This window comes from Balaenoptera musculus, chromosome 11, assembly GCF_009873245.2.
Source record: "Balaenoptera musculus isolate JJ_BM4_2016_0621 chromosome 11, mBalMus1.pri.v3, whole genome shotgun sequence".
Taxonomy (NCBI): Eukaryota; Metazoa; Chordata; class Mammalia; order Artiodactyla; family Balaenopteridae; genus Balaenoptera; species Balaenoptera musculus.
The window spans coordinates 7,886,009-7,911,945 of NC_045795.1; the positions used below are offsets into that span (position 1 = coordinate 7,886,009).

The following is a 25,937-nucleotide window of genomic DNA, read 5'->3' on the forward strand; positions in this document are numbered from 1 at the left end:
AATTTATTTTAGGAAAATGAAACCTACATAAGTTCAGGCCATCTACAAAGTAACTTTGCTCATGATTTGATAAGTACAATTAAAGACTGTAGACTGAAAACCAGCTTATACATTATATAATTAAGTTACATAATATAGCTCATTTATAGTTTAATCAGCCTAAAGCAATCTTTACAACCCCAATTTGTCATCATTTTTCTTGAAAATTTTTTAATGAGCTTCGTTTTAGTATATTGTTGTAAGCGTTATAGAGTATGAAAGTGTTTAATTAACTTCGTTTTTAGACGTGATTAACATTTAACTTAGTGAACTTTGAGTAAAGCAGATTACCCTCCATAAAGTGGGTGGGCCTCGTTCAATCAGTTGAAGGCCTTAAGAGCAAAGACTGAGGTTGCTGGAAGAAGCAGTTCTGTTTCAAGATTGCAGCATAGAAATTCTGCCTGAGTTTCCAGCCTATTGGCCAGCCCTGCAGATTTCACACATGCCAACTCCCACAATTTTGGGAGCCAATTGCTGAAAAATATCTCTCCCCCATGTATAATTTATTTATACATATATTTTGTATATCAGGATATCTGTATGTATATCCCATTGGTTCTCTTTCTCTGGAGAATCCTGGCTAATACCAGTGTCTCAAAACCAGTGTAGCTGAGACCTCTCCAAGGAGCCTAAGGAATGAAGTGTGTGTGTGTGTGTGTGTCAGAAAGGTGGGCAGGGGGTCGGAGTGGTTAGAATATGTGGATAATAAGTGTCAGTTTGGAATTTTGATGCTAGAAAACTAGTATGTTAAGTAAAGCAGTAAATCTCCAACATGAAAGAAACTCAGCTTTGCCTTTGGTCAAGGAAAGCTGGAAAAACGTGTTGCCACGTGGACCAGGATCTCTTGAGCAGGAGGCCAAGCTGTACTTGGTCAGGTTCTTATGTTTCTGGTCATTTAATCATTTGATTCTCCCATTTATGATATGGTCATTATTACTGACCTGATAATAGAGAAACAAATGCCGTCTGTGTTCCAGAGCACTGGTCACTATTGGCTGAAACCCCTCTTACCGGGAATTCAGGTAAGCTAGGGGCTTGCCTTTCAGTTTTTCCATTGGGTCACTGGGTTTCTTTCTTTATGTGGCACAGGCATTTTTAATTGTTTATAACGGGACACGGTGGCTTTGTAATGTGTCGGCTAGGCTGACCTGAATTTCCCAGGATCCCTGCTCCTGTACCTTTCTGGTGAGAGTGGGCCACAGAGAGAGGCCAGCGGGAGGCTTGCAGGGCAGAGTAACGGGTTTGCCATTTTGTGTGCACGTGCCCTGTGGCCTGTCTGCTGACTGCCCTCAGTGCCCTGAGGCAGATGCTGGGCCTGCAGCTGCTCTGCCTTCCCCTGATCCTCTGTCAGCTCCTCCTCTGGGCCAGGTGTGTGCATAGCTCTGTGACACAGGCCCTGGCTTTTGCAGGTCACCCTCATCCCCAAGGTCAGAGGCAGCTAGACTGGCAGTCTGTCCTCGGGAGCTCCAGCTCAGGGCTTGCTCTCGGTCTTCCCCACTCCGTATCTATCCCCTCTTCCTGACTGCTGTGTAGACTTCAAGCTCCAACATCAGACCTGACGACAACAGCCTTACAGAGGCTGCTTAATCACTCCCACAGCTGTGTAAGGTCAAGTTCTTGACCTTACAAGGGATATATGTGGGTATCACCTAGTGGTTCTGCTTCTCAGCTTGGACACTAATAGTGCAATAGTTTGGTTTTTTTGGTTATCAAAAGAAGAATAAAACTTCAAATAGACTTCAGAAGTGTGATTATTCTCACTGGGTGATGGTGTTTCAGTTGTCTTGGTCATTTTTCTCAAGCCAGGAGTAGTAGCACGGTGGTGTGAGCTGAATCAGGAATAAATAGTGGCCTCAGCATTCATCTTTGGTTCCCCATGTGAATGAGGGGAGACTGAATCCTGACATGTTTTACAGCATAAACAGCACATTCTTACCATTTTGTGTTAACCCCCGTTTTCCCTCTAGGGGGTGCCCACTGGACAAGAGCTCTTTGAGCAGAGACCTTGTCTGATCTCTTCACCATTGTATTCCAAATCCTAGTGCGACACCTGGCACGTGGGGGGCACTGGAGGAAGTGCCTCACCATTGCGGAGGGGATCGTGACTCCCATTAGAGTCCTGGGTGTTTAACCTCTGGAGTTTCCTTGGACAAAGTTTTCTCCTTGTCTATTTGGAGAATTCCTCACCCATCAAGACAGCTCAGGCACTATCTCCTTTGGGAAAGTTTTCGAGGTAAGCTGTTTTCAGTACTTCTGTTATTTTATAATTAAATGTTTCTCCGTCTACGTTACCAGACTATGAACTCTAAGGGCACATATTTCATCTGGGTCACTTCTGTATCCCGAGTGTAATATACAGCACTGGGAAGGTAGAGTTGATGAGCTTTGCAATTGAACATTACTATTTCTAGTAGAGTCTATCAAAGCCCATAGGATTAAACTAGCCTTAAAAAAAAATAAAGGCTAGTTCTACATGGACTATCTTTGAGGGCTTAAATCTTTCAGAGAAATTTGCCACTTGTAATATTTATCATTGGGGTCACAGTCAACAGGAAAGTTCATTTCCCTCGAAGTACATGACATCAGTCCAGGCAAAACTATGCAGAATTTTTTTCAGTGCTCAGATCTCACGAATTGAGGTGCCTCCCGGGGTCAGCTAGGTTCACAGGCCAAGTGTAAAAGGCTGCGTGGTGGTAACTGGCGAGCACAAGAGCACTGCCCCGTCTCAAGGTAACAGACTGGTGCATGCAAATGCCACGGTACGTGCCGGAGCTTGGAGAGCGCCGACGAGGGCTGTACTGAGCCTCACGCCAGCTGGGCCCCACGTGGGATTTGGCCTCAGATGGTGTCATAATGGGCTCCCCGTGGGCTGCCCGTAAGAGCCATACTGACTGCGTTTACAGAGCGCTCAGTGAGGGTATGACTTTCAGATTTACTCGTCCTCTTAGTGTCATCTGAGCGTTCCCTCAGCGCAGCTTCTCAAGACAGAAAAATGACCTACAAATCAGTAGCTTTTTTTTTTTTTTCCCCCCATGACTGAAAGTCATGTGTTACTGAAGGTCAAGGGATATTTTAGGTGAGTGTAGTTTAGGGGTCATAAGAGTGATTATTTCTTTACCTGCCCTGGAGTAGAACTCTTCTTTAATGTGAATGTAATTTGATTTTGAAGAAAGCCTAAATAATGAATTTAAGTAGTAATAATAAATTTAATAATAAAAACACACTGAATTTTCCTTTACACGGAGACACTAAAACTTATTTAGGTGAACGTTTATCATGTATAAGCAGCGTCTAGTTTGCAACGACAGTTACTGTGCTTTATTGAATTGGTTCCACCTGTTGTTTAAAATAATGAAATCCCAGTAGATTAAGGGGGAGGCTCTTTAGCCCCCATTCAGAGGTAAGATGAAGTTTCCCCTCTCAGGGCCACCTCCCCCTCCCTCTTCCCCTCCTGATCTTCAGTATTTTCTGCCCCATCCTAGTTATTATCCAGGACTTTAAGCTACTTATAAGCAGACTTTGAGCCCTCTTTTGTACCATTCTGTGTGTTTGTTCTCAACGTCACATTAAACCTCTGCTCTAGGCGTCGACTATGCCAATCTGTGATCTGCTCCACGCCCTTAAGTCTCTGCCAGGCTTCACCAAGGTCAAGCCTCAGCTCACATGCCTACTCCCGAGCTGCGGTGCCCTCCTGTCTGCCCGGCTCTGCAACAGGAGAGTCCAGGGCTGCGGAGCGTGGCACCATGTTGTTTGTGCCTAATCTCATCATCTCTTCACCCAATCCAGTGATCCTCCCTGGGTTACCCTGTAAAGCGGTTTTTGTGATAACCTTTATATCCTCTGCTTATCTAACTGGTCTTAACTTTTCCTTATGAATGACCATTTTCTGAAATAGTTTAACTTGGTATATGAATACTACGTAAAGGTAACAATGTTACATAAAAGCCCACTGCTTATTGAAATGAATTAAACATCTAAAATTAATTGCTAAAATGTCACTTTAAAAAATTCCTGAGTAATAGGTCGCTTGGAACAGCATGCAGAACACATTTTAACTTCTTTGAACCAAACAAAAAGAATCACAACATACTTTAGTGTACAAATCAATTTATTATACAACAATTATACAGAATGCTTTTTATCTACAAAGAAAAATGGCTTCTCCTGCCTCCCCGGCTGCCCCAATCATGATACTATGATCTTAACATATAAGTATTTTCAAAGGAAAACCAAAAAAGTGATATCCTTATTTTCCAAATAAGGAAGTCCCCAGAAACATAAAATGATATGGAAATACTGGAAAGAACTAGACTGGTCTCTTATACAAAGTGCTAGTGGTCCATCACAGTAAACTTAAAATACTTAAAAAGACTTCTCTAATGGAGAGGACTTCCCCCCTGCACAGTATGCCTAAATAGTTCAGTATATAATTTCAATGGGTTGAAAGTAAACATTCCATTTTGTTACTTTAAAAAATTGGAATTAGCAACATATATGCTTACAATATTCATTTAAATGTTTTCATACCTATGAGTAAGAGGAAATTTATTTGGGGAAAAAACATTCTTTTTTTTTTAACAAATTATACAGATTTTTTTTTTAAAGCTTTGCTTTAGGAAAATCACATTAAAAGTAAACATTTTGTTTAAAATTGTTACACTTAGAAACAGGTGAAGATATTTACCTGATGCAATTTTTGTGACTAAGACTTTATATAGCTCTGTATTTTTTACCAGCCCTTGAATGGTTTAAGGCAATAAGTGTTTCATTAAGCTTCTCTAGAATTAAAGACCAAGTTGGAAATAAGCATCCTGAAACCTCTAGCCAAACTGAGCTTGAAAGTGTAAACTAACCAAGTTTTTCCCTTTGATCAGAGAGGTTTCCAGCTGCCTGGGCTTTCTCCTTCGGCTGAAGGGTGCTTCCCTCCTTGTTGTGCAGATATGAAGCCCATCAGTGCATCCAGAACTGCAGGTATGAGGCCAACTGGTGAGCCCAGGGCCTCACTGACGATTAAAGGTAAGCTGGAGCCAACGACTGACCAGTGATATCTGTCTTTTGAGTCTCATTTTTACCTGCGGTGAGTGCACTTTGGTAACAGATTTTAGCTCATGTCTGAGACCTAAAACTGAAGTAGAGCCCAGCTGCTCCAGGGTGCTTCGTCCTCAGTCTGTCGCGGGTTTGGTCACAGAGGAGTGCTGAGCCATGCTCAAAGCGAGCCCTTGTTTTAAAGTGAGTTTCTGGGAGAGAACGAGACGTATAACCGTGCAGCTATGATGTGATGGAAGCGGGGATTAAGCACCCTAAAGCAAGTCAGTTTTAGAAAGCTATTTAGAAAGATCCAAGAGTGAGGGGGCATCAGACAGAAGATGTCTGTTCGGTAGAAATGGGTCAACTGGCAGAGAAGGGGCTACGGGGCACCATGCCCTCACCATGAAGACGGGACTAAGATCAGTCACCTTTCAGAGCAGCAGAATCCCAAGGGGCGTTTACAGGAAACAGAAGAGTTGGTTTCGTCAGTGTATGTGTCAGTACTGAAGTCAGTGTGTTTTTTTGTTTTCCTGTAGTTTAAAAATTTTTTTTCCAAATAAATACTCATAAAAAAAGAAATGCCCCCAACAGGACAAAGTCGTTCCCAAACAGACTGTAATGTGTTGGGGCAATGGTGAAAGTGCCTTTCTGGCACTTAAGCCTCTGATGTCCATGTTATGACCTAAAAACTTCTTAAAATAAGGTAGGAAGAAGATAAAGTTGGCAAATCTTGTTTTATAGGGTATAAATCTTCATCAAATCTTCAGAAAATATCCTCAGTTTCCATTCTTGGGACAATTTAATAGTAAATAATAGCCCCACCGCTGGGAGAAGGGAGATGGTCCTGCTAACCTTCCTCTGCTCTCGTGCTTCTCAGCGGAGCTCGTGTTACTCGGAGCAGGGAAAGGAAGCGCCGAGTTTGCCAAACTGGTGCTTTTTGTTGTGGCTCGTTCCCAGCCTGTGGCTCGGTGCCGGAACCTTCCCATAGCCCTCTTTTTCTTCTTATTTTCAAAATCTTAACCTGCAAAGAGTGATAGCAGGTATTTGGGGATAATACTCACAAGGAGGCTTATGAGAAATCGTCGGCAAGTTCAATGTCTGTTTTGCCCCCAATGCTCTATTAATTCTGACTTATTAATAGTCCAGTGACATGTCATTCTAAGAAAAAGGGCCCACTGGACTCGAGTCCTTGTCAGAAAGGAAATGGGCAGGCAAAGTCAGATCCTGCTTTTAAAACTGAGCATTGCGCCTGTATCCTAACCTGGGGCACCTTAACATCGGAGGTAGATGTGAATATATGAATAATTAAGGAAACCCAATTAAAACTGAGGAACTACTCCTACCCAAGCCCCTGAGCTATGAAGGTTTGGTAGAAGATTTTTCTTCAAAGTAAAAAAAAAAAAAAAAAAATTACAAACTTTATTACCATGTCACTAAGTTGAGAATTAGGAGTAGTTGTGGGAATTTGAGACTCCAGAGACCGACGAGAGAGAAAAGTTTTGCTGGGTTTTCCATTTATGTGACCATTTGGTTATTTTCTGGGGTTGATTCGTAAAGGAACAAATGGACTGATTAGAGCATACCCTGTATTTAGAAGACAATTAACATTTTGTTTTAAACGTTTTAATCCGAACAAAACTCTAACTTATTTGCAGACTTGCTGTGAGAAACAGTGCTCCCCGTGTCCTGGCTTTGTAGGTGCAGAAGGCTTTATAAAAGACAGTGTCTGGTGAGGGGTTAGGTCGGTGCGGGAAGGAGAGAAGTCGCATCAGTTCTGAGGTCTGCAGAGTTGTCACCTCACTGCTGATGGAAGCATTCAGTCAACAGATTAACCTATTAGCAATATAGTAATACATTCCGGGTACAAATGATTTATAAACTCAAAAGAAATTAGTTTATGCTAAAACATATATAACTTTCAATTCAGTCTTTGCTTTAAAACAAGCGAATCTGTTAGGCTATTTATATATGCTTTGTCTTACTCAACATTTATTGTGCTTTCTTGTTTGTTATTCCATTTGTTGCAGTGAAGTAGGCTTTGGAAAAACCATTAACTTCTTTCCCTGCATGTGGCTCTTCCCCATCTTTCTTCATTGGCTTTTTCCGGTATGTCTGGTGGTTGTGTACATGTTGAAGAGAGAAAGAGAAAAGAATCTTTTAATAAGACCTTGTCTATAATGTGACATATGGTCTAAAACAATGCATGATCTTCACTGGGTACTGAACTTTCTAGTAAGAATTCTTGTTTGTAATATGACAATTTTTAAGCTTTGGGTTAAAAATAATAATAGGGTAAAAACAAGACGGATGCATGAATTCCAACAATGAAAAGTTGTTTCTTTCGCCTTATCCACATCAGGTTAGTATTTATGTACTAAGTTTTATGGGATTAGCATTCAAATTATTCTGCATTAGTTGCTTACTTGGAAAGAATATGATTTTTTTGAACTTTTTAAAAAATCAAGGTACAAGTGACATACAACATTGTTAGTTCAGGTGTACAACATGATTTGATTTGTTGTATATATTGTGAAATGATCACAAAGTCTAGTTTACCATCACCACATATAGGTACAGAACTTTTTTGAGATGAGAACTTTTAACATCTAATCTCTTAGCAATTTTCAAATATGCAATACAGTATATTATTAACTGAAGTCACCATGCTGTACGTTACATCCCCATGACTTATTTAAGGATGTAATTTTTTGAAAAATACAATTCAAGTGAAAAAGTGCTGTTACTTTAAAAGTACTAGTACCTGGGATTGGCTTGATTTGCGTTCTCTCATATTCTTCCCACTTTTTTTTTTTTTTAAAGCAATAGCATCAACAAGGGTCAAGACTGAAAAGCATACACTCAACTTTAAAGGACTAAGACTCTTTGAACCAGCAGGTAGGGCCACAGCTCTGAGCGCCACCGCCCCCTGCTGGGCTACCGATTCCCTTCACGTTTCAACACCAAGGTGATTGATTCCCTTAGCCTTCCTGCAACACTGAGCAATTTTTTGGGGGGTGGGTGGGGGGCGGCAGGGCTGGGTGGTGGCTTTGTTTGGTTCTCTCAATGGTTATTTTCTTTAGAAATTCTCAAAGGAAACTTTTATCTCTTACAAAAGACAAAGCCTTGCCAGTCCAGTTTCAGGAACACAAGAGCGGAAGAGCTGTCAGAAGTTCAGTTCCCACAGTTGTCCTCTGTGTAAAACCACTATGCATTTGCTGAAAGTCAACCCAAACTAAAAAATCAGCAAAGCAGGAGAAAATACAGTTGAATACAATTTCAAAAGTACTGTTTTGAATAAACTGTGTGTTCTCATTTTTCTTATGAAGCTTTCTGTTGCCGCAGCCCACAAAGGAGAGCAATTTAAAATCTACCACCACGTGAGGCCTGTGCTATTACCACGGCCATCAGTTCTCTTGTAACAGTCACTTTGAAATTGCATTTTGAAAATCTCTTCCACTGAAACTGTTAGTTAAAAAGAAAATGACACTTAAGAAAAAGTCAATGTGACCTTTCCATACTGGTTCGCCTTAAAATAATTTTTTTTTTCCCCAAATAGTGAGTCTACACTGTAGCAGTAGATGACATGGAAACAGTTTTTTAATATTAAGTTCATTTAGTCCATGTTTTCATCCGTTCATACAGAATTCCTGGATCTGTGTTACTATACACAGTGTTTAACTTTCAGAGGGCAGACTTTGGTAGCATGGTGCAAATACATGATTTGAATGCATATTTTTGATAAAACTGTATGCATGCATTGAAAAACGTCTAACAAAATGCCCACCAGACCATTAACAGTGGTTATCCTTTGAGGAGGAGGACACAGGGAGAAGAGTTAAAAATGCAGGTTTCACTTTGTACTGTGTGCACCTCTGTTATTTGAATTTATCAACAAGCCTGTGCTACCATAATATTTAATTGGTAAAACTAAATACATAATGCAAAAGTGCACAGGCTAGTGTTTTACAGTTGAATATTTACCTGAACATAGAAGTTTAAGAACAGGATGACCAGCGTCAGCATATAAGAAGACTGGAAGATGAGACAGCCGAAGGGGAAGCCGCAGGGCCTCACGACAGCACTCATGGTGTGGGTGACGGTGAGCACGAACTGCACCTGCAGGGGCGGCAAGGGCGGAACCACTCTGCAGTCAGGCAGTGAGAAATCGACTACTCGTACTCCCTGCATCTTGCAGGGGTAAAACAAACAAGACAACGCTGAAGCAGCCCACCGTCCTATCCAGAAATCTTGTCTGAAATTAGGAAGTGTATAAAATTGGCCATGATTAATTTTCTCCTGGAAAAATCACAGTTGAAATCATTCAGGTAAAAATGCTTTAACAACAGACATTAATTTCAAAAGTATTCACATGGACGTTTTAACACACAAGGTTTCACTCTTAACAGTCCACTTTTAGAGGAAAATAGGCAGCCTCATCACACACAGAAAAGCCTCTGACCTCCAGGGCTGGGACTGAGGCCATGCGGATGCTTCACATGGAGAAAAGCCGACAGAGGGATGACATACCAGCTGAGCCTGCGTGAGATACTTCTTCCACCAAAGATACTTGTGCATAGATGGAAACACCGAAAGGCCATAGTAGGTGTACATGAGGATGTGGATGAAACTGTTCAGGGTGGGTCCAAAGAAGCCTAGAAAAGTACAGTATAAATTACTGTTCTTCTAGAAAGTACGATCGTTCGTTGTCAAGTAATATTCTTCCTGTACATCATAACTGAGGACAAATAACAATATGGCACTAACAAAATTCACCCTGATTCCTGTGCCATTATCCGGGGATTCACCCAAGGTCACCTAGATAGAGGGACTAACCTGGGGTAGGTTTTCAGTCAGTGCCAACCAAACAGGTAACTCCTGATTTGCAAAGGCTTTGCTGTTTCTGTCATTACCACCATCCAATCAGGTGGCAGAATCTGAGGAAGTGTCTTTGCTTTCGCTAAACCTTTGATGAGCCATTTTGATTGTAGAAAGAGCCTTCGTACATGGCTGAACAGGGTGCTAAAGAGTCAAGGAAAATGTACTGCTCTTCGTAGTTAAGTAAATAAAATCTACCTGGCAGGGACCTAGAACCAGAAGATGCTGCAGAAGGTAAGAGAATACAGGGGAGAGAAAAGGTCCAGCAGGGTAACAGGAGGCTGGGGCAGGGGAGAGGCGGGCATATGGGACTTTCCCAGTAGCCAAGCCACCTCGTGGACTTCTGGAACAAAGAGTGTCTAAAATCCAGTTTTAGGATATTTCCTGGGCTGAGCTGTGCCGTGGAATTCCCCCGTCCCCCGCTGTCCCCTCATGAAATCTTCTGACATCAATGTGGGTGAATCGTGTTTCAGGAAACCAAGGAGCGAGGGCTGAGTTCTAGGTTGGGTCAACCAAGGGTCAAAAGGACTGAGCTGCAAGGGGTAAGGTGCCGGAGACGGAAACAGGGAACTCGTCATAAGGATGACATCAATCAGTGCAGGCAAAGGGCTCGGAATGGTGCCCAGCACAAAGCGAGCGCTATGCCTCTATGAGCTGTCAACCCTGTGGGACAGGAGACGGGCTGTGGAGCCAGAGGACCTCCTAATAGTTCTGTCCCCTTGGACGTACTAGTTTGTAAATTTTGTTTCTCATCTGGAAAATAGGTATAGAGTAATTATCTCTTAAGAGTGAGATGTGGTTAAATGAGATAATACTATATAAACTAAAAGGCACTGCACATATGTTGGTTAACTTATCAATTTAAATTCTCCTGCCTGGTTTCCCAATCCTGGATTAGCGATCTAGACAGATCAATTCAAGTCAATGAATAAGAAACAAGAGGAACACCACCAGGAATCTAGCAAGTCCTCATACATGGGCTGGAATAGCTTGTCAGGGGCAGTGAATTTATATGAAAACACAAATATAGTTTCAGAGTGCCAGGCAGCACAATATTAGTGATGTTTCCTTACCAACCTGAGTTTTCATTTCCATCAATTAATAAAAAAGAGTAGTTGCTGACTTTTATAATATTCTAGCTTGGATAGAAATCATCACACACACAGAATTCCTGTGAATGAAATACGATGTCTTTACGAAGTGATTATTCAAGACCAACTTTTAGATGCTTTAGTGAGTTATAAATGAAACTTGATAATCGTAAAACATACTTAACCTTGACAACGGTCCTGCAGTATTGATTTCAGCCTATATTTTGATTACAGTGCAAGTCTGTTGTAATCCTAATAACCAAGACTGGAGTATGTCGGTCTAGGAGGCGTGTGAAGGCGTCCCTTTTCTCTTTGCTGCACCCCCAAAATGTTTCTTCACACTGGAGTTTAAATTTGCATCTTCACAGTCAATGATGTATTGCAAATACCCTTGGGGTTTTTTAAAATACCATCTCTACAAGCTTCTAAATCCTAGGACAAAATTATTTTGTTTTACCTGTTCTAATTTTTCACAGAATACTTTTAAATTCTTGGGTACACCCCTGGTGGCACAGTGGTTGAGAGTCTGCCTGCCAATGCAGGGGACACGGGTTCGAGCCCTGGTCTGGGAAGATCCCACATGCCGCAGAGCGACTAGGCCTGTGCGCCACAACTACTGAGCCTGCGCGTCTGGAGCCTGTGCTCCGCAACAAGAGAGGCCACGATGGTGAGAGGCCCGCGCACCGCCATGAAGAGTGGCCCCCGCTTGCCACAACTAGAGAAAGCCCTCACACAGAAACGAAGACCCAACACAGCCATAAATAAATAAAATAAATAAATAAAATTAAAAAACAACAAGATAATATCAAATAGAAAAGTACTGTTCTCTCGAGCTCAGTGTTTCTCAAACTGCAGGTCATATAACCGACACTTCAATCAATTGTGAAATCAATATAGTGAGAGTTGTCATTAGCTTTTCGAAAAAGTGAGATCAATTTTTTTCCTTTCTTAAGTGCATCACAGGCCTTCCCTGGTGGCACGGTGGTTAAGACTCCGCCTGCCAACGCAGGGGACATGGGTTCGAGCCCTGGTCCGGGAAGATCCCACATGCCGCGGAGCAACGAAGCCCGTGCACCACAACTACTGAGCCTGCGCTCTAGGGCCCGAGAGCCACAACTACTGAAGCCCATGCACCTAGAGCCCATGCTCTGCGAGAGAAGCCACTGCAATGAGAAGCACACACACCACAATGAAGAGCAGCCCCCACTCGCCACAACTAGAGAAAGCCTGCACGCAGCAACGAAGACCCAACGCAGCGAGAAATAAAGTGCATCACACAGAGCCGGGCTAAATACTGTTTCATGAAATTTGTTTCATACAAAATGTATACATATGAATGAGGGCATTGGGTTGTGATATAAAACGTATTACTTACTGAGCTCTCAGTAAAAAAAAAAAAGAAAATTGAAAGCCACTGCTCTGGTGGGTCACAGTGACGTGACTTTTTCAGAATGGAAAAACAAGCCCCCAAAGTTGACGTGACTCAACCTGTACCACAGCTAAGTGGTGACTGTGGAAGGTGCTGTATTTTTTATAGCTGCAGTTAATGAAGTAAAACTGCTCCAGCTGGGGTATGGGTTTCCGGCCATCAGGCATTTGGTGCATGGAAAAGAAAACATTTTTAAAATTTATCGTAATACTCAAAGATTTTGCCAGGATCAAAGACAAGAAACGAAACAGCCACTGGCAAAGCTGTGCTTCCCCGTGTGACAAGCAGGCTGGGCCGGGCCCAGTTCTCTCTCCTGATTGTGCAACGCTCAGTATGGGAGACACATCACATAGAACCGAAAAACTGACAACTTTACTTACTTTGCCCACAAGGTATCCAGTTCAAAACGCACCACCAGATGTTAAACATAGAGGCATGATGGTATACGTGAAGAAAGGTAATCTGACTGGTTTTTTTCCGCAACACAAAAAAAATCGTGTCCAGGAACTCTATTAATTTGGAGAAGTAGTACCACCATAACACTCCGGCTACCTGTACGAAATGTAAAACGGGAAAAAGACAAGGTGAGGCGTGATGCCGCCCCGGTGCTGCCCGCCTCTGTGTTCCCCCCCGTTTGTGCTTCACCAGCGCGCCCGGCTCCCAGGCTATCGAGAAAGCATCTCACCTGGCGTCTTTGCCTCCAGCTTTTCCTTATTCCCAGCAATCCAGCCCCCTCTGGTGGAAGGAATTCTCTTTCCAAAACACATTAACTGATCAAGTTGCTCCTCTGCACCTACAGAACCAAGTCTATGATTCCTCGGTTGATACAGGTTCTCCGCGGGCCTGGGGGGCTGCCGTGTCCGCTGTCCTCCTCCGAGCACACCCCCGGGCATCCTGTGTGCTGCTGAAGTGGTCGTTTCCTCTCCCAGGAGCCCCGCTGCCCCCACACGCCTCACTCTCACGTCCGGCATGCCTCCCCTACCCCACGTCTAGCATGCTCCTGTCATCCTATTGGCACTCCTCTCAAATGCCACCTTGCTCTGGAACGTGACCTCACCCCCCTATCTCAGGCTGAATCATCCCCTTCTTCATCTGTGGTCCCAAATTACTTTACGCCTCTATTATCAATAGCCACAATCATGAACAAGTCTCCTTCCCACTAGGCTGTAAGTCACTCCGAGGCGGAGATGGTCTCCCTTCACCTCCGCTCGGGGCTTGGCAGGTCGCTACTGTTGTTCCACTGATTTTGATTCTTCTCTGCTCCTTTACTGTTCATATTTTGTCCCTTAAACATCATGCTTCCCGAGAGCGGTCTAGGACGAACCCTTTCATGTCTCTTCCTCAGAAGAAAAGATGAAAAATCCAGGTGCTTCTCCGCCCTTCAACCCCCAGCCCCAGCAGGTCACAGCGAGGGCTTGCTTCCCTCCCAAGTCCCTCACACAGCCCCCATCGCAGGGAGGCGCTTGCATTGAAGGCACCGGGCTCTCAGCACTCACGGTTAAACAGAAGAGGAGACACTATATGAGGAGCTTTGAAATTAGAATTTAATGCTCTACTATTTACTTCCCATGAAGACAATCATAAGGTGTGCTGGCACCATCGTAAATGTTTGAGGGAATCATTAACCTTCAAAAATATTAAACCATAAGTAAACACATACATACAACAGTGGCTTTTAGAGAACTGTATGGTAGCCCAAAGCGTGCTAGTCTGGGATAACAGAAATGAAACGGGTGTAGAGAAATCTATACATCTTACTTTTTGTATTACAGCTTTTGAAGATGTTTAAAAATGCTCATCTTTAAATTTTAATTAAAAGGTTTCTACCACCTCTTATTAATAACCCATGTTTTTCATTATGGAAGTTTTCAAATATTCACAAATGCAGGAAGAGTAAGGAATGCAAACCCTCTGGTATCTATCCCTGAACTTCAAAATTTTCAGTATGATTCCAATTTGTGGAATCAATTCTGTTTCCTACCACTTCTTTTTTGCACGGGGGGGAATGTAACATAAGCAAATACAAAGTATCAGTTTATAACAACTTCTAATAGATGGGGAGACTTGAACATAACCACCGAGACACTTATCTTTTTTTTTAAATTTTATTATTTTTTTATACAGCAGGTTCTTATTAGTTTTCTATTTTATACCTATTAGTGCATATATGTCAATCCCAGTCTCCCAATTCATCACACCACCACCACCACCCCCCTTTCCCCCCGCTTGGTGTCCATACGTTTGTTCTCTACATCTGTGTCTCTATTTCTGCCTCACAAACCGGTTCATCTGTACCATTTTTCTAGATTCCACATGCATGCATTAATATACGATGTTTTTCTCTTACTTCACTCTGTATGACAGTCTCTAGGTCCATCCACATCTCTACAAATGACCCAATTTCGTTCCTTTTTATGGCTGAGTAATATTCCATTGTATACATGTACCACATCTTCTTTATCCACTCATCTGTCGATGGGCATTTAGGTTGCTTCCATGTCCTGGCTATTGTAAATAGTGCTGCAATGAACATTGGGGTGCATGTGTCTTTTTTTTTCTAATTTTTTATTTTATTTATTTATTTATGGCTGTGTTGGGTTTTCGTTTCTGTGTGAGGGCTTTCTCTAGTTGCAGCAAGTGGGGGCCACTCTTCATCGCAGTGCGCGGGCCTCTCACTGTCGCAGCCTCTCTTGTTGCGGAGCACAGGCTCCAGACACGCAGGCTCAGCAATTGTGGCTCACGGGCCTAGTCACTCCACAGCATGTGGGATCTTCCCAGATCAGGGCTTGAACCCGTGTCCCCTGCATTGGCAGGCAGATTCTGAACCACTGCGCCACCAGGGAAGCCCCCATGTGTCTTTCTGAATTATGGTTTTCTCTGGGTATATGCCCAGTAGTGGGATTGCTGGGTCATATGGTAATTTTATTTTTAGTTTTTTAAGGAACCTCCATACTGTTCTCCATAGTGGCTGTATCAATTTACATTCCCACCAACAGTGCAAGAGGGTTCCCTTTTCTCCACACCCTCTCCAGCATTTGTTGTTTGTAGATTTTCTGATGATGCCCATTCTAACTGGTGTGAGGTGATACCTCATTGTAGTTTTGATTTGCATTTCTCTAATAATTAGTGATGTTGAGCAGCCTTTCATGTGCTTCTTGGCCATCTGTATGTCTTCTTTGGAGAAATGTCGATTTAGGTCTTCTGCCCATTATTTGATTGGGTTGTTTTTTTTTAATATTGAGCTGCATGAGCTGTTTATATACTTTGGAGATTAATCCTTTGTCCCTTGATTCATTTGCAAATATTTTCTCTCATTCTGAGGGGTGTCTTTTCCTCTTGTTTATAGTTTCCTTTGCTGTGCAAAAGCTTTTAAGTTTCATTAGGTGAGACACTATCTCTTATTTAATAAAATTAATGAATCTTTAATGTCTTCTAATAGTCCGTCCACCTTCAAATCCACCTGATTTTCTCAAAAGTGTCTTTTTATTGGTTTGTTTAAATCAGGATCAGGGTCCAGCTTGCATTTATTTGATGTGGGTCTTAAGTTTCTTCTAATCAGTAACAGTTCCCTTTCCCTGCTCCCCTATTTTCTTTCATGTCTTTTCTTTCTTAAACTAGATCAGTTGCACAGAACTCCTAATATGGATTTGGATGACTGTTTCTTCCTCGTGTGGTTTAACTTGTTTCTGTACCCCCCACCCCCCCATTTTCTGTAAACAGCAATAAGGGTTAGAGGCTTAACTGGATTCAGGTTTAAGGTTTGGGGCAAGAATACAGTTGACCCTTGAACAAGACGGGGGTTAGGGCGCTGACCCTCTGCACATCAAAAAATCTGTGTACAACTTACAGCCAGCCGTCTGTAGCGTGGTTCCTCCGCATCTGCGGGTTGTACAGTACTGTAGTATTTAGTACTGAAAAAAGTCTGCGTATAAGTGGACCAGCGTGATTCAAACCCACGTAGTTCAATGGTCAACCGTACTTCAGACGTGGTTCTGGGTACTTCCTATGGAATCACATCGAGAGGCACCTAACTTCCGATATTAAAATCAACAGTGAGTTTGGGTGTTAACAGCCTAATCTAATCATTATGAAGTGTCCATTCAACTTTGACCCATTACTTTCATCATTTACAGATAACTGCTGTCTAGGATCCATTACTTCACTAGAAGTTGCAAAATGGTGATTTTCAAATTCTCTTCATACTTATGCATTTTTCTCTTTATAGAGAAGAGCTCTTCCTCTTTAGCTATTTGGAAACTTACATATGAAAGGCAAGATAAATGTTTGATTCTCATCCTTTAATTTTTTCGTCTAGAACTTCTAGGTGTTCTAGCAACCTTCAAAAGGTAACAATGAGGGGTTTTTTTTAGTATCATTTTAGACTCGGTTTTTCATAAATTTAGTATGTCAGTATTCCTTTTGATACTCAAACTGTCCCACCTTTAGCCGTGGGAGTCCCTTCAAGGTGGCGCCTACATCTTCTTGTCATGACCCTAGTGGTCTTGGGTAGCTTCCTTGCCCTGTCACAAGATGTCCTGGATTCTTCTCATATACATTTCCCACCCCAATCAGGAATCGGCCAACTCTCTAAGAATCCTAAACCCTTTTGGGTGGATTACATTTAGAGAGCACAATTTTGGTATCATTGCTGGGCTGTCAGAGACTAACTAGGCCTTTCCTGTACACAGAGCTAAAAAACACATTTGTTTTTAGAAAGAATAAAGTTAATTCTGCTATTCCCAATTTGAATCTGTAATTACTGAGTTTTAGTTTCTTTTCTTCTATGTTTCAAATACTAGTTGTAATAATAGCATTATTATATAGCTTACCCTAAGTATACCTATAATAGTCTCACCACAAGCAATACCAATATTTTTATTAATAATAGCAGCCCCCCAAGTTACTGAATGCTGTTAAGATGCATCTCACTTGGGATATGCAGTCAAAACACTGTTTTAAAGGCACTTGAAATAATTCTTCTTTGGGTGGTTATGTCAACACAACTTAATATGTGGGTATATTAATTTAGTTCATTTCCGAGATATCTGGGGGGAGGCTGCCTTGTAATCTTTTAAAATTTGTTTTATAATTATGTAAAAACACCAACTGGTTCTGAAATATAAGACAAGGTACGTTCAGAGAAGTCTAGCTTCCATCCCTATCCCCTCTGACCTGTTCCCTCCCCCAAAAGGAAACCATTTTGTTAGCTTTTGGTTTATCCTGCCATTGTTTCTTTTTAAAACCGTAAGCAAATACACACATATTCCTATCATTTCTTGCCCACAAGGCACTGTACCGGAAGCACGGTCTGCGGGCTGCTCTTTTCCACTGAGCTACGTCCTGGAGATGATTCGGTAACAGGACAGCGGTCATCCTCATCCCACTTTGCAAAGGGACCCACTGCGTGGATGCACCATGGTTCATTCAGTCTGTCCCCCAAGTAAGCACTTCTACTAGGATGGGAGACCGTTTCTTATCTAACCCCAGGTTCCATCGTCGTATCTGGAAGGAGAAACGGTTACAGATGGTTGACTCACCCGGATATCGGCTTCCCCTGCACTGGTAAGGTCCTGACACTGTAAGTTGTAGCCTCCTTCCCAACTGGAGAGAATAAGCTGTCAAAGAAACAAGGGGAGAAAAAAAAGTCAATGTGAGAATTTGGACGAAAACTGAATTTCCCATTCATGTTTCTGATTGGCGTCTATTCAAGATTGAGTTCTTCCCAGAATGTTTGACTCGATCCTGTCCCCAAACACATGATACCAAAGGATCTAATTCTTGCTGTTGAACTGATATCAATGGTTACAATCCTTAGTTAATATAATTTACTTCTAACCTCCACATCCGTCAAAAACAGAATTTAGCTATCATTTGAGTACCAAAATATTTTATGTAAGGAATTTATCTAATCATATGTTCTATAAATAAAATGTAGAAGTAAAATGTAAACAAATGTGAGGAAACTACACTAAAATGTTAAAACTTTACATTGGCTTATATATAAATAGTTACTTGATCATCTCAGTAATTTTATGAATTATGTATTTACTACCATTTTACAGATGTGAAAACCAGGGCTCAAACATTCTTAAATCATTTTCTTCATTTTATTTATGCAATGTGGTAACCAGACATTTGTGCGATTGTAACTGATTAACATCTGTTTTCCCCATTATGCTCAAAAAACAAAGTGCTCCATAAAGTCTACGCCTCCTTCTTTGCTCATCTTCGCATCTACACTTCCTTGCCCAATGACTGGCATGGAGAAAGTGCTCAACGACTATATGATGAATGGATTATTTGCTCACAATCATATGGAGAGATAGTGGTAGAACAATGATTGGATCCAGGTCTTCTAATTCCTTGTCTAGTATTCTTTCTACAACATCATAAGAAAATGACACACCACTGTAAAGCAATTATACTCCAATAAAGATGTTTAAAAAAAAAAGAAAATGAACTTTGTGGAAAATTCTACAGAAGAAGTTTTCTCCATTCTTTCCCACTATTACTAAGAAACTTAAAATTCTAGAATATAATATAAGGCCTTTGACTTTGATTTACATGAGATATTATATGTGAAAGCCTACAATTTTCTGTTGCTTTATCAGAACTGTATAAAGGTACAGAACTGTTACAATACACAAACAGAGCAGGGAGGGACAGATGTTCATGAACTGAACAGTAAGAAGAGATGAACTACTAAGAACATTGGGAATGTTCTAGAACCTTTGCAAGTCTTTGCTCTACTATCCTTATTGACTTCTCTATCCTTCTAACAAAAACACCTTTCAGTTAACATCATGACAAGTACAGATTATCAGGGTAAGTGAATCTGGTGAAAGTAAAGGAGACTGACCTTTCCTGATGGGGTCTATTACAGATCAAGTCACCCCCCAGGTACCCCACAGCTTTACATGCTGGTTCTCAAAGGGGAACCCGTGACAGGCCACAGGGGATCTAGGAATACCTAGAAGTGCATGTAAGTTTTTGTGTGCCTTTTTCAAAATAAATTACTTAACTTTGTAAAAAGATTAAAAACCCGTATGGAGGGGCTTCCCTGGTGGCGCAGTGGTTGAGAATCTGCCTGCCAATTCAGGGGACACGGGTTCGAGCCCTGGTCTGGGATGATCCCACATGCCACGGAGCAACTAGGCCCGTGAGCCACAACTACTGAGCCTGCGCGTCTGGAGCCTGTGCTCCGCAACAAGAGAGGCCGCGATAGTGAGGCCCGCGCACCGCGATGAAGAGCGGTCCCCACTTGCCGCAACTAGAGAAAGCCCTCGCACAGAAACAAAGACCCAACACAGCCAAAAATAAATAAATAAATAAATAAATAAATAAATAATTTTTAAAAACCTGTATGGTCAGGCTGTAGTTTTGCAGTCAGGGGCTCTAGTATCAACTTTGGGTAGTAATGATACAGAGGCGGGGAAGGACAGGCTATATTCTGCTTTAGTCAGCTCTATCCAGGCTGTCCCCATCCCCATGGCACCTCTGTAGGACTATCTGACAAACTAAACGTCAGAAGTCAGCAATCAGGCTACGGGAGGCTCTAGCTGCTCACCTTGGACCCTTCCTAACGCCCTAGCTGGGCTGGCTGGCAGAAACCACCCAACCTACGTGTTGAAGAAAAGGAAAGCAGGCTGGCAAACAGGGTTAGCCTTAAGGAGGTGTGGACTAACTCGCTCCGAAATAGGATTAGGGTCCACTCCCCACGTCCACCACCTGAACCCACGCCGCTGGCGTCTGCTGACTGTAGCCCTGCAATCATCTCCTAAACGGACCCTCCGCTTCCATTCTTGCCCCCAACTCACTCTGAGTCCATTTTCCATGTAGCAGCCAGAATAACCTATTTAAAAAGGGAGATCCTGTCACTCCCCCATTAAAATCCTCCAGTGGCTTTTCATTACACTTAGAAGAGCAGCCAAATTCCTGACAAGGCCCGACGTAACCTGCCCCCAACCTGCCTCGTCTTGAATCGGTCCTCTGCCCACTGTCCTAGCTCCTAGCCACACGGCTCCCGCTCACGGGCCTCGAACGCCTCAAGGCCTCCACACTTGCCGATCCTCCTGCGCCGGCACCTCCCCGGAGCTCTGGACGCCGGGCTTGCTCTCATCACCCAGCCTCAGCTCAAACATCACTTCCTCAGAGAGGCCGCCCCGCCCCGCCCATCGCTCCCTCTCGCACATGCAGAGGCTGTGCTCCAGAGCCTAGAACACAATCTGACACAGTGCAGGAAGTCAACACATTTGTTGGAAGAGTGTTAGTAATTTTAGTGTCGCTTTCTGGCCTAAGCAAACATCTGGCCTGGACGTAACAAGTTAGCAAGGTTAAGGTAAGCTATCCTTTGACTAGAGTCTACCAAACATACCCCATAGCGTCAGAGAGAAGACCTTATGCCCTGAAAGCAGTTGCTGTTGGGAGACTAGGAGGCAATCAACCAACAGCAGTGATTTGGAACCAAGAGACGGAAGACTGTGAAAAGAGAACCACTGGACAAGCCAGAGTTAAAACTCGTAGTGGAGAATGAGCTCCATGCAGACGTTCTCCCTAAAAAAGACAAACCATGTGCCTGGCTGTTCAAACGCTGAACTGTCGCCCCTGCTGACGGCGCCTGATGCTCACCCGGAGACCGACGAGGCCCTTCCGTGGGGACTGACTGCTACGTGCACTAGTCCGCGAACTCCTCAAGTACAGACACCGCGTCTGAACACCTCTGTGGCCCCTGCGCTGCCCCGAGCAGGTGCTCGCTGAATGCAGGCTGAACAGAACTGATTCATCCTTACACTCACGAGGGAGTGAAGTAGGACAGACATCGTTATCTCCATTTGAAAGCGAAGCTGCCTGAGGTTCAGAGAGCCTAAGTAACTCCTCCAAAGTCGCAGAGAAAGTGAAAGGCTGACACTTGAATTTGGGTCTTCTGCCTCCACTGCACCGTGGCTTCCAGCAGGGATTAGAGCCTCCAACGCAGACAGATGGTCAGGCCGGCTCTCCTGATGCAGCTGCCACTTCTGAGAACCACCCAAGGAAGAGTAACTCTCCCTCTGTCATACAGGGAGAAACTAACTCCGTAAATTACTATCTTGCAAGCTTATCTAGTGAACTAAAATCTACCCAGAGAAACCTAAAATAGAAATTCCCCTTTTAGAGTCAGGTAAATTAGGGAGCACCTATGTGACATGATTTTAGAGCTGTCAGCATGGCTTTCCTGACCCCAGATTCTGTCTCCTGCACTCTGAGGCCTAAAATTCCATAATTAGAGTTTCATGACAGTCATTTTAGATAATGGTTATTAACCATTATTAGAATGGTGCATATTAGACTAATGTACAGATTAAACTCTATGGGTGAGATGGCCTGTATTTTAGGCAAGAATTTATTTTCGTTTAGAAGCCAAGGACACCAGGAAGACAGCTATACCTATGCCACTGTCAGCCATTTATAATTTATATGAATGAGTTTATCCTAACTTTTCCCCAAAAAGATTGTTCTGTTTTAGTTCTCTCTCTCAAGCACATTTATTTAACACTTTTCGATTTTCTCTTGTATTATAGTAAAATAACCTTTGGTTGTAATAGGCAGGGCAATCATTACTTGTTCTTCTTCTTGTGAAATTACTTAGGTTTGGCACGTTATAAAGGAGCAGGGAAGACATGATGTAATGTGGGGAGCCACAGCCGAGCTGGAATGTCACCCCAGGCCTCTGGAAGTCAGTCCTGAGGATACACAGTGACCCAAAGATGGGAGGTACAGTATCCCTTAAGGGAACGTATATTTGCATTTCGGTCAAACTAATTGCATTTGATATTTAACTTAAAAAACACTGTTACTCAATAGCTGTCTATTCTCAGGCAAATCAGGTTAACTTTTCTAAGCCTCAGTATCATAATCTATAAAAGAAGAAAACTATATATGATCTTTAAAGGCCCATTCAGACCTAAATTGTGATTTTTAAATTACAATGAAAGACTAAGGACTAAAGAAATAGGTCTAAATTGGGATAAAAAAAAATTCAAGTTAGAAACAAAGACTTTTAGGACTTTTGGAAAGAATAACATCAGATACTGGAACAGGTTCTTGAGATGTTAAAGAACAGTACTGATAGCAACCGTGGATAGTTCTAGAATGCCAGATGTAATTGCTTCTAAAAATCACTCGGTCACTGTTCTCCAGCTTTAGCTACACAAACACTTACCTCTGCCAGCATGTATGCGGAGAGAAGTGTGATTCCAAGATTGTACAAGGTGAGGATGCCCCTGAGGGAAAGAGCAGCTCTGCTCCTCATGTATTTGTTGCCCAGCCATATGCAAAGCAGGTACAAGACAGTGAGAGAAAAGGTAGGAAGGTAGGAGTCCAACATGAACCACCCTCTGACTCGAGAATCTGCAAAGAAACACACAGTGAGAATCCCGAGGGCACCCCGCGCGCTCAGTTGGGAGACGCCGTCACGTGCGCTGTATTTGCTCACCCAAGTTCGACAGGGAACTGCAGGCCACAGCGTAAGCAAGCTGGGTCTGGGTTCTAGTTCGGAAGAAGAAACCGGTGGGGGCTGGAATAGTTAAGGAGGGGTCCGTGGAGCAAACAGGGCTTAAGTTGAACGCTGAGTGACAGGGACAAGTAATAAAGGTGGGAAGTCACAGTTCCTGAATGTCTAACTTCGGAACAGTGACCGTAGTTACTCTAACTCAATAAATATGAAGTATTATGCCATTTTATGGATGTAAGAACAGCTCCGAAAGCATCCGCGTTTGCAGAAGGCGCTCCGGTGGCTGGGAATTCACGCCCGACTCCCGTCCATTTTACCGTTCTGCTGCCTCCCGTGGAGAAGCTTTGGGTTGGCAGGAGAGCAGACACAATGAGAGTGTGTCCTAATTCCTGGAACCCACGCTCCCTGGAATTGGCTTAGGATCACTGTGCGTAAACCAGGCACAGCTGAGCGCTCGGCTGAGCCAAACAGAGCAGTGGGATTCCAGGAGGGCCAGCAGGAGAAGCTGCAGGTGACAGAGGCAGAGAGCCCTGGAGCTGAGGACTCAGAAGCGAGCGCAGAAAATCCAACCGAGGACCCAAACCCGATCGTGGACCAAAAGTACAAAGAGCCAGGCGGCAAGAACCTGGACAGAGGTGTCCCCCCTCTGTTCATCTAGGTTTTAAAATTTTTAAACCTAAATAAAACACACATAATAGATCTATAATATAGCAATTAGAAAATAACTGTAGGCACAAAACGATTTTTGTTCTCTGCTCCTTTTTGTGGCTTAAACAGAGAAAATGACTTGGCCCAGAATTATGACAACTGCATGCTGCTTTTGATCTCTGTAAACAGCTGTAGGAACTGGTTTCTCCCTCTTCCTGATCCCTCAGGCCCCCGCGGTCCCAGTTCCCCTCTCTGCTCCCTGCCACCCCATCTACCCCGAGCTTCTCTACACCCGCCATCCTACAGAGCACCATTCTGTGAGCAAAGTGCCTTCTCAAGCTCTGTCCCACCGCTTCTTCTGTAAACTTCTCTTTATTCTGACAGAGATAAAAAGGTAAGAGAGGAGCATTCACGCAACTAACAGATATTACCTTTTGCACAGCTGGCTCACAATTATCCGTCATAAATTTTGTGCACTGTGCCACTTCCTAACGTCCCCTCCACATCCTACGTGCCACGTGGCCTAAAGCCTCTGTGTCCTTCAACCCCCAGATCGAGGTCCTGGCCTCTAGGAAGCCAATTCCCACGGCTCTTCCCTAACTAAAGCTCGTCATCTGCATGACAAAATAGTTATTTCACAATTTACATGTTATCATGGCTATAATACTGTTATTATAATTAACATTTACTGAGCACTGATTTTGTGCCACACACAGTCCTAAAGCCTTGTATATACATTAACGTCTTAAAAATTCTCAAAACAAGCTAATGATATAGGTGATATTATTTTTAACAGCTTTATGGAGGTGTAGTTGATAAAGTCCTGCACATATTTACTGTGTACAATTTGCTGAGTCTGGACATCTGCAAACCCCTGTGATGCCATCACCACAGGCGAGGTGATAGATAAATCCATCACATAGGTGGTACTATCTCCACTTTATGATCGAGAAAAATTGGGTAAAAGAAGTTAAATAACTTGAACTAAACTGCTACCCTGCCTCTTGTTAATGGTATTAGGGGTTGAACTGTGTCCCCCAGAAAGATGTGTTCACGTCCTAACTCCTGGTATCTGTGAATACAACCTTATTTCGAAATACGGTCTTTGCAGACGTAAGCCGGTTAAGATGAGGTCGTACTGGATTAGGGTGGGCGCTGCTCAGTGACCAGTGTCCGTCCTGACAAGGAGGGCAGACTGGCTCTCAAGGAGGGGAAGGCCACATGGAGACAGAGGTGGAGACGAAGCCACGCAGCCACAAGGCAACAGCAGAAAGCAGCGAGGGCCGAGGCATGAACGGGCTTCTCTGAAGCGCAGAGGGAGCAGGGCCCTGCCGACACCCTGACTTCCAGAGCCGTGGGAGAATAAACTGCTGCTGTTTCCAGCCGTACAGTCTGTGGGCTTTTGCTACGACAGCCCCAGAAACAAGCACGCATGGTCTACCTCCTTGCTCTCCGACTGCCTCAGAGGTGACGGTTCTACCTCCCAGCCACAGTGCACGCTCCGTGAGACCCGACTACGTCTTATGTTTCTACTCTGTCTCACTCGTAACTTATCGCCACTTAGTGCAGAGCTGACAGGAAGAGTCATTAAATGCGTATCAATCGACACACTGAGTCAAGCACGTTTAGCTAATACAGCGCCTGAGGCTGGCATTTTCTTTTGTCCCGGCCCTGTAAATGTTTGCCGCCGCTGTTGGGGAAGACCGTAACTGTTTCAACCAAAAGATGGGAGCAGATACTTATATCATTTATCATCTTTGGGGCTTGAGATGTTAGCTCTGCATCTGGGTCATGTATTTGCCTAGAACCGTCTCCCCTGATGGTACCAACATGGCGTAGGTAAAGTCAGAAAAGGCTTGGGGACACCTGCCGGTTTAGCAGGAGGCCTGCCAGACAACTTAAGTTTGGGCCACCCCTCAAAGGGGAAGTGGGCACTTGATGGCCTGGAGGCTAGACTCCCTGTCACTGTGGAGGTCACCTGATCCAGCTGTCAACTGTCAATCTCACAACCTCCTTGCTACAAAGGAAACTCCCACAAAAATGACCACAGCTGACCAAACAACTGCAATCCAATCCTTAATTAATCCCCATCCACAGTAATAATAAATAATCCCAGGTCACAGTGACCTTACCAATGGCAAAGTTCAGTGTGACCTTGGCTCAGAGACACTGATGGTTCTAGTACAAATGTCACGCAGAAAGCCTGTCACCCAGAAGCCCCGCATGCCTGTTAGAGCATCACGCCCTCGACGCTACCCGCTACAACGGTACAGCAGAGAACACGTCAAACAAAGCAGGTTACGAGCTACACTTCCCACCCTGCCTGTAGGATCATCAC

General features: G+C 43.3%; 1 protein-coding gene across 1 annotated transcript in view; it reads right to left on the reverse strand.

The window, feature by feature from the left end:
• Nucleotides 1-6,925: 6,925 nt before the first annotated feature.
• The window catches only part of ELOVL2 (ELOVL fatty acid elongase 2), a 60,614-nt gene continuing 41,602 nt past the window's right edge, over nt 6,926-25,937 (reverse strand). Inside the window, exons 3-8 of the mRNA XM_036870069.1 lie at nt 22,661-22,848; nt 18,000-18,077; nt 12,843-13,014; nt 9,595-9,719; nt 9,049-9,183; nt 6,926-7,179 (exon numbers count right to left, since the gene is read on the reverse strand). Coding sequence (XP_036725964.1) covers nt 7,057-7,179; nt 9,049-9,183; nt 9,595-9,719; nt 12,843-13,014; nt 18,000-18,077; nt 22,661-22,848 — 821 coding nt within the window. The 3' untranslated portion in view covers nt 6,926-7,056. The remainder of the gene's footprint in view (nt 7,180-9,048; nt 9,184-9,594; nt 9,720-12,842; nt 13,015-17,999; nt 18,078-22,660; nt 22,849-25,937) is intronic.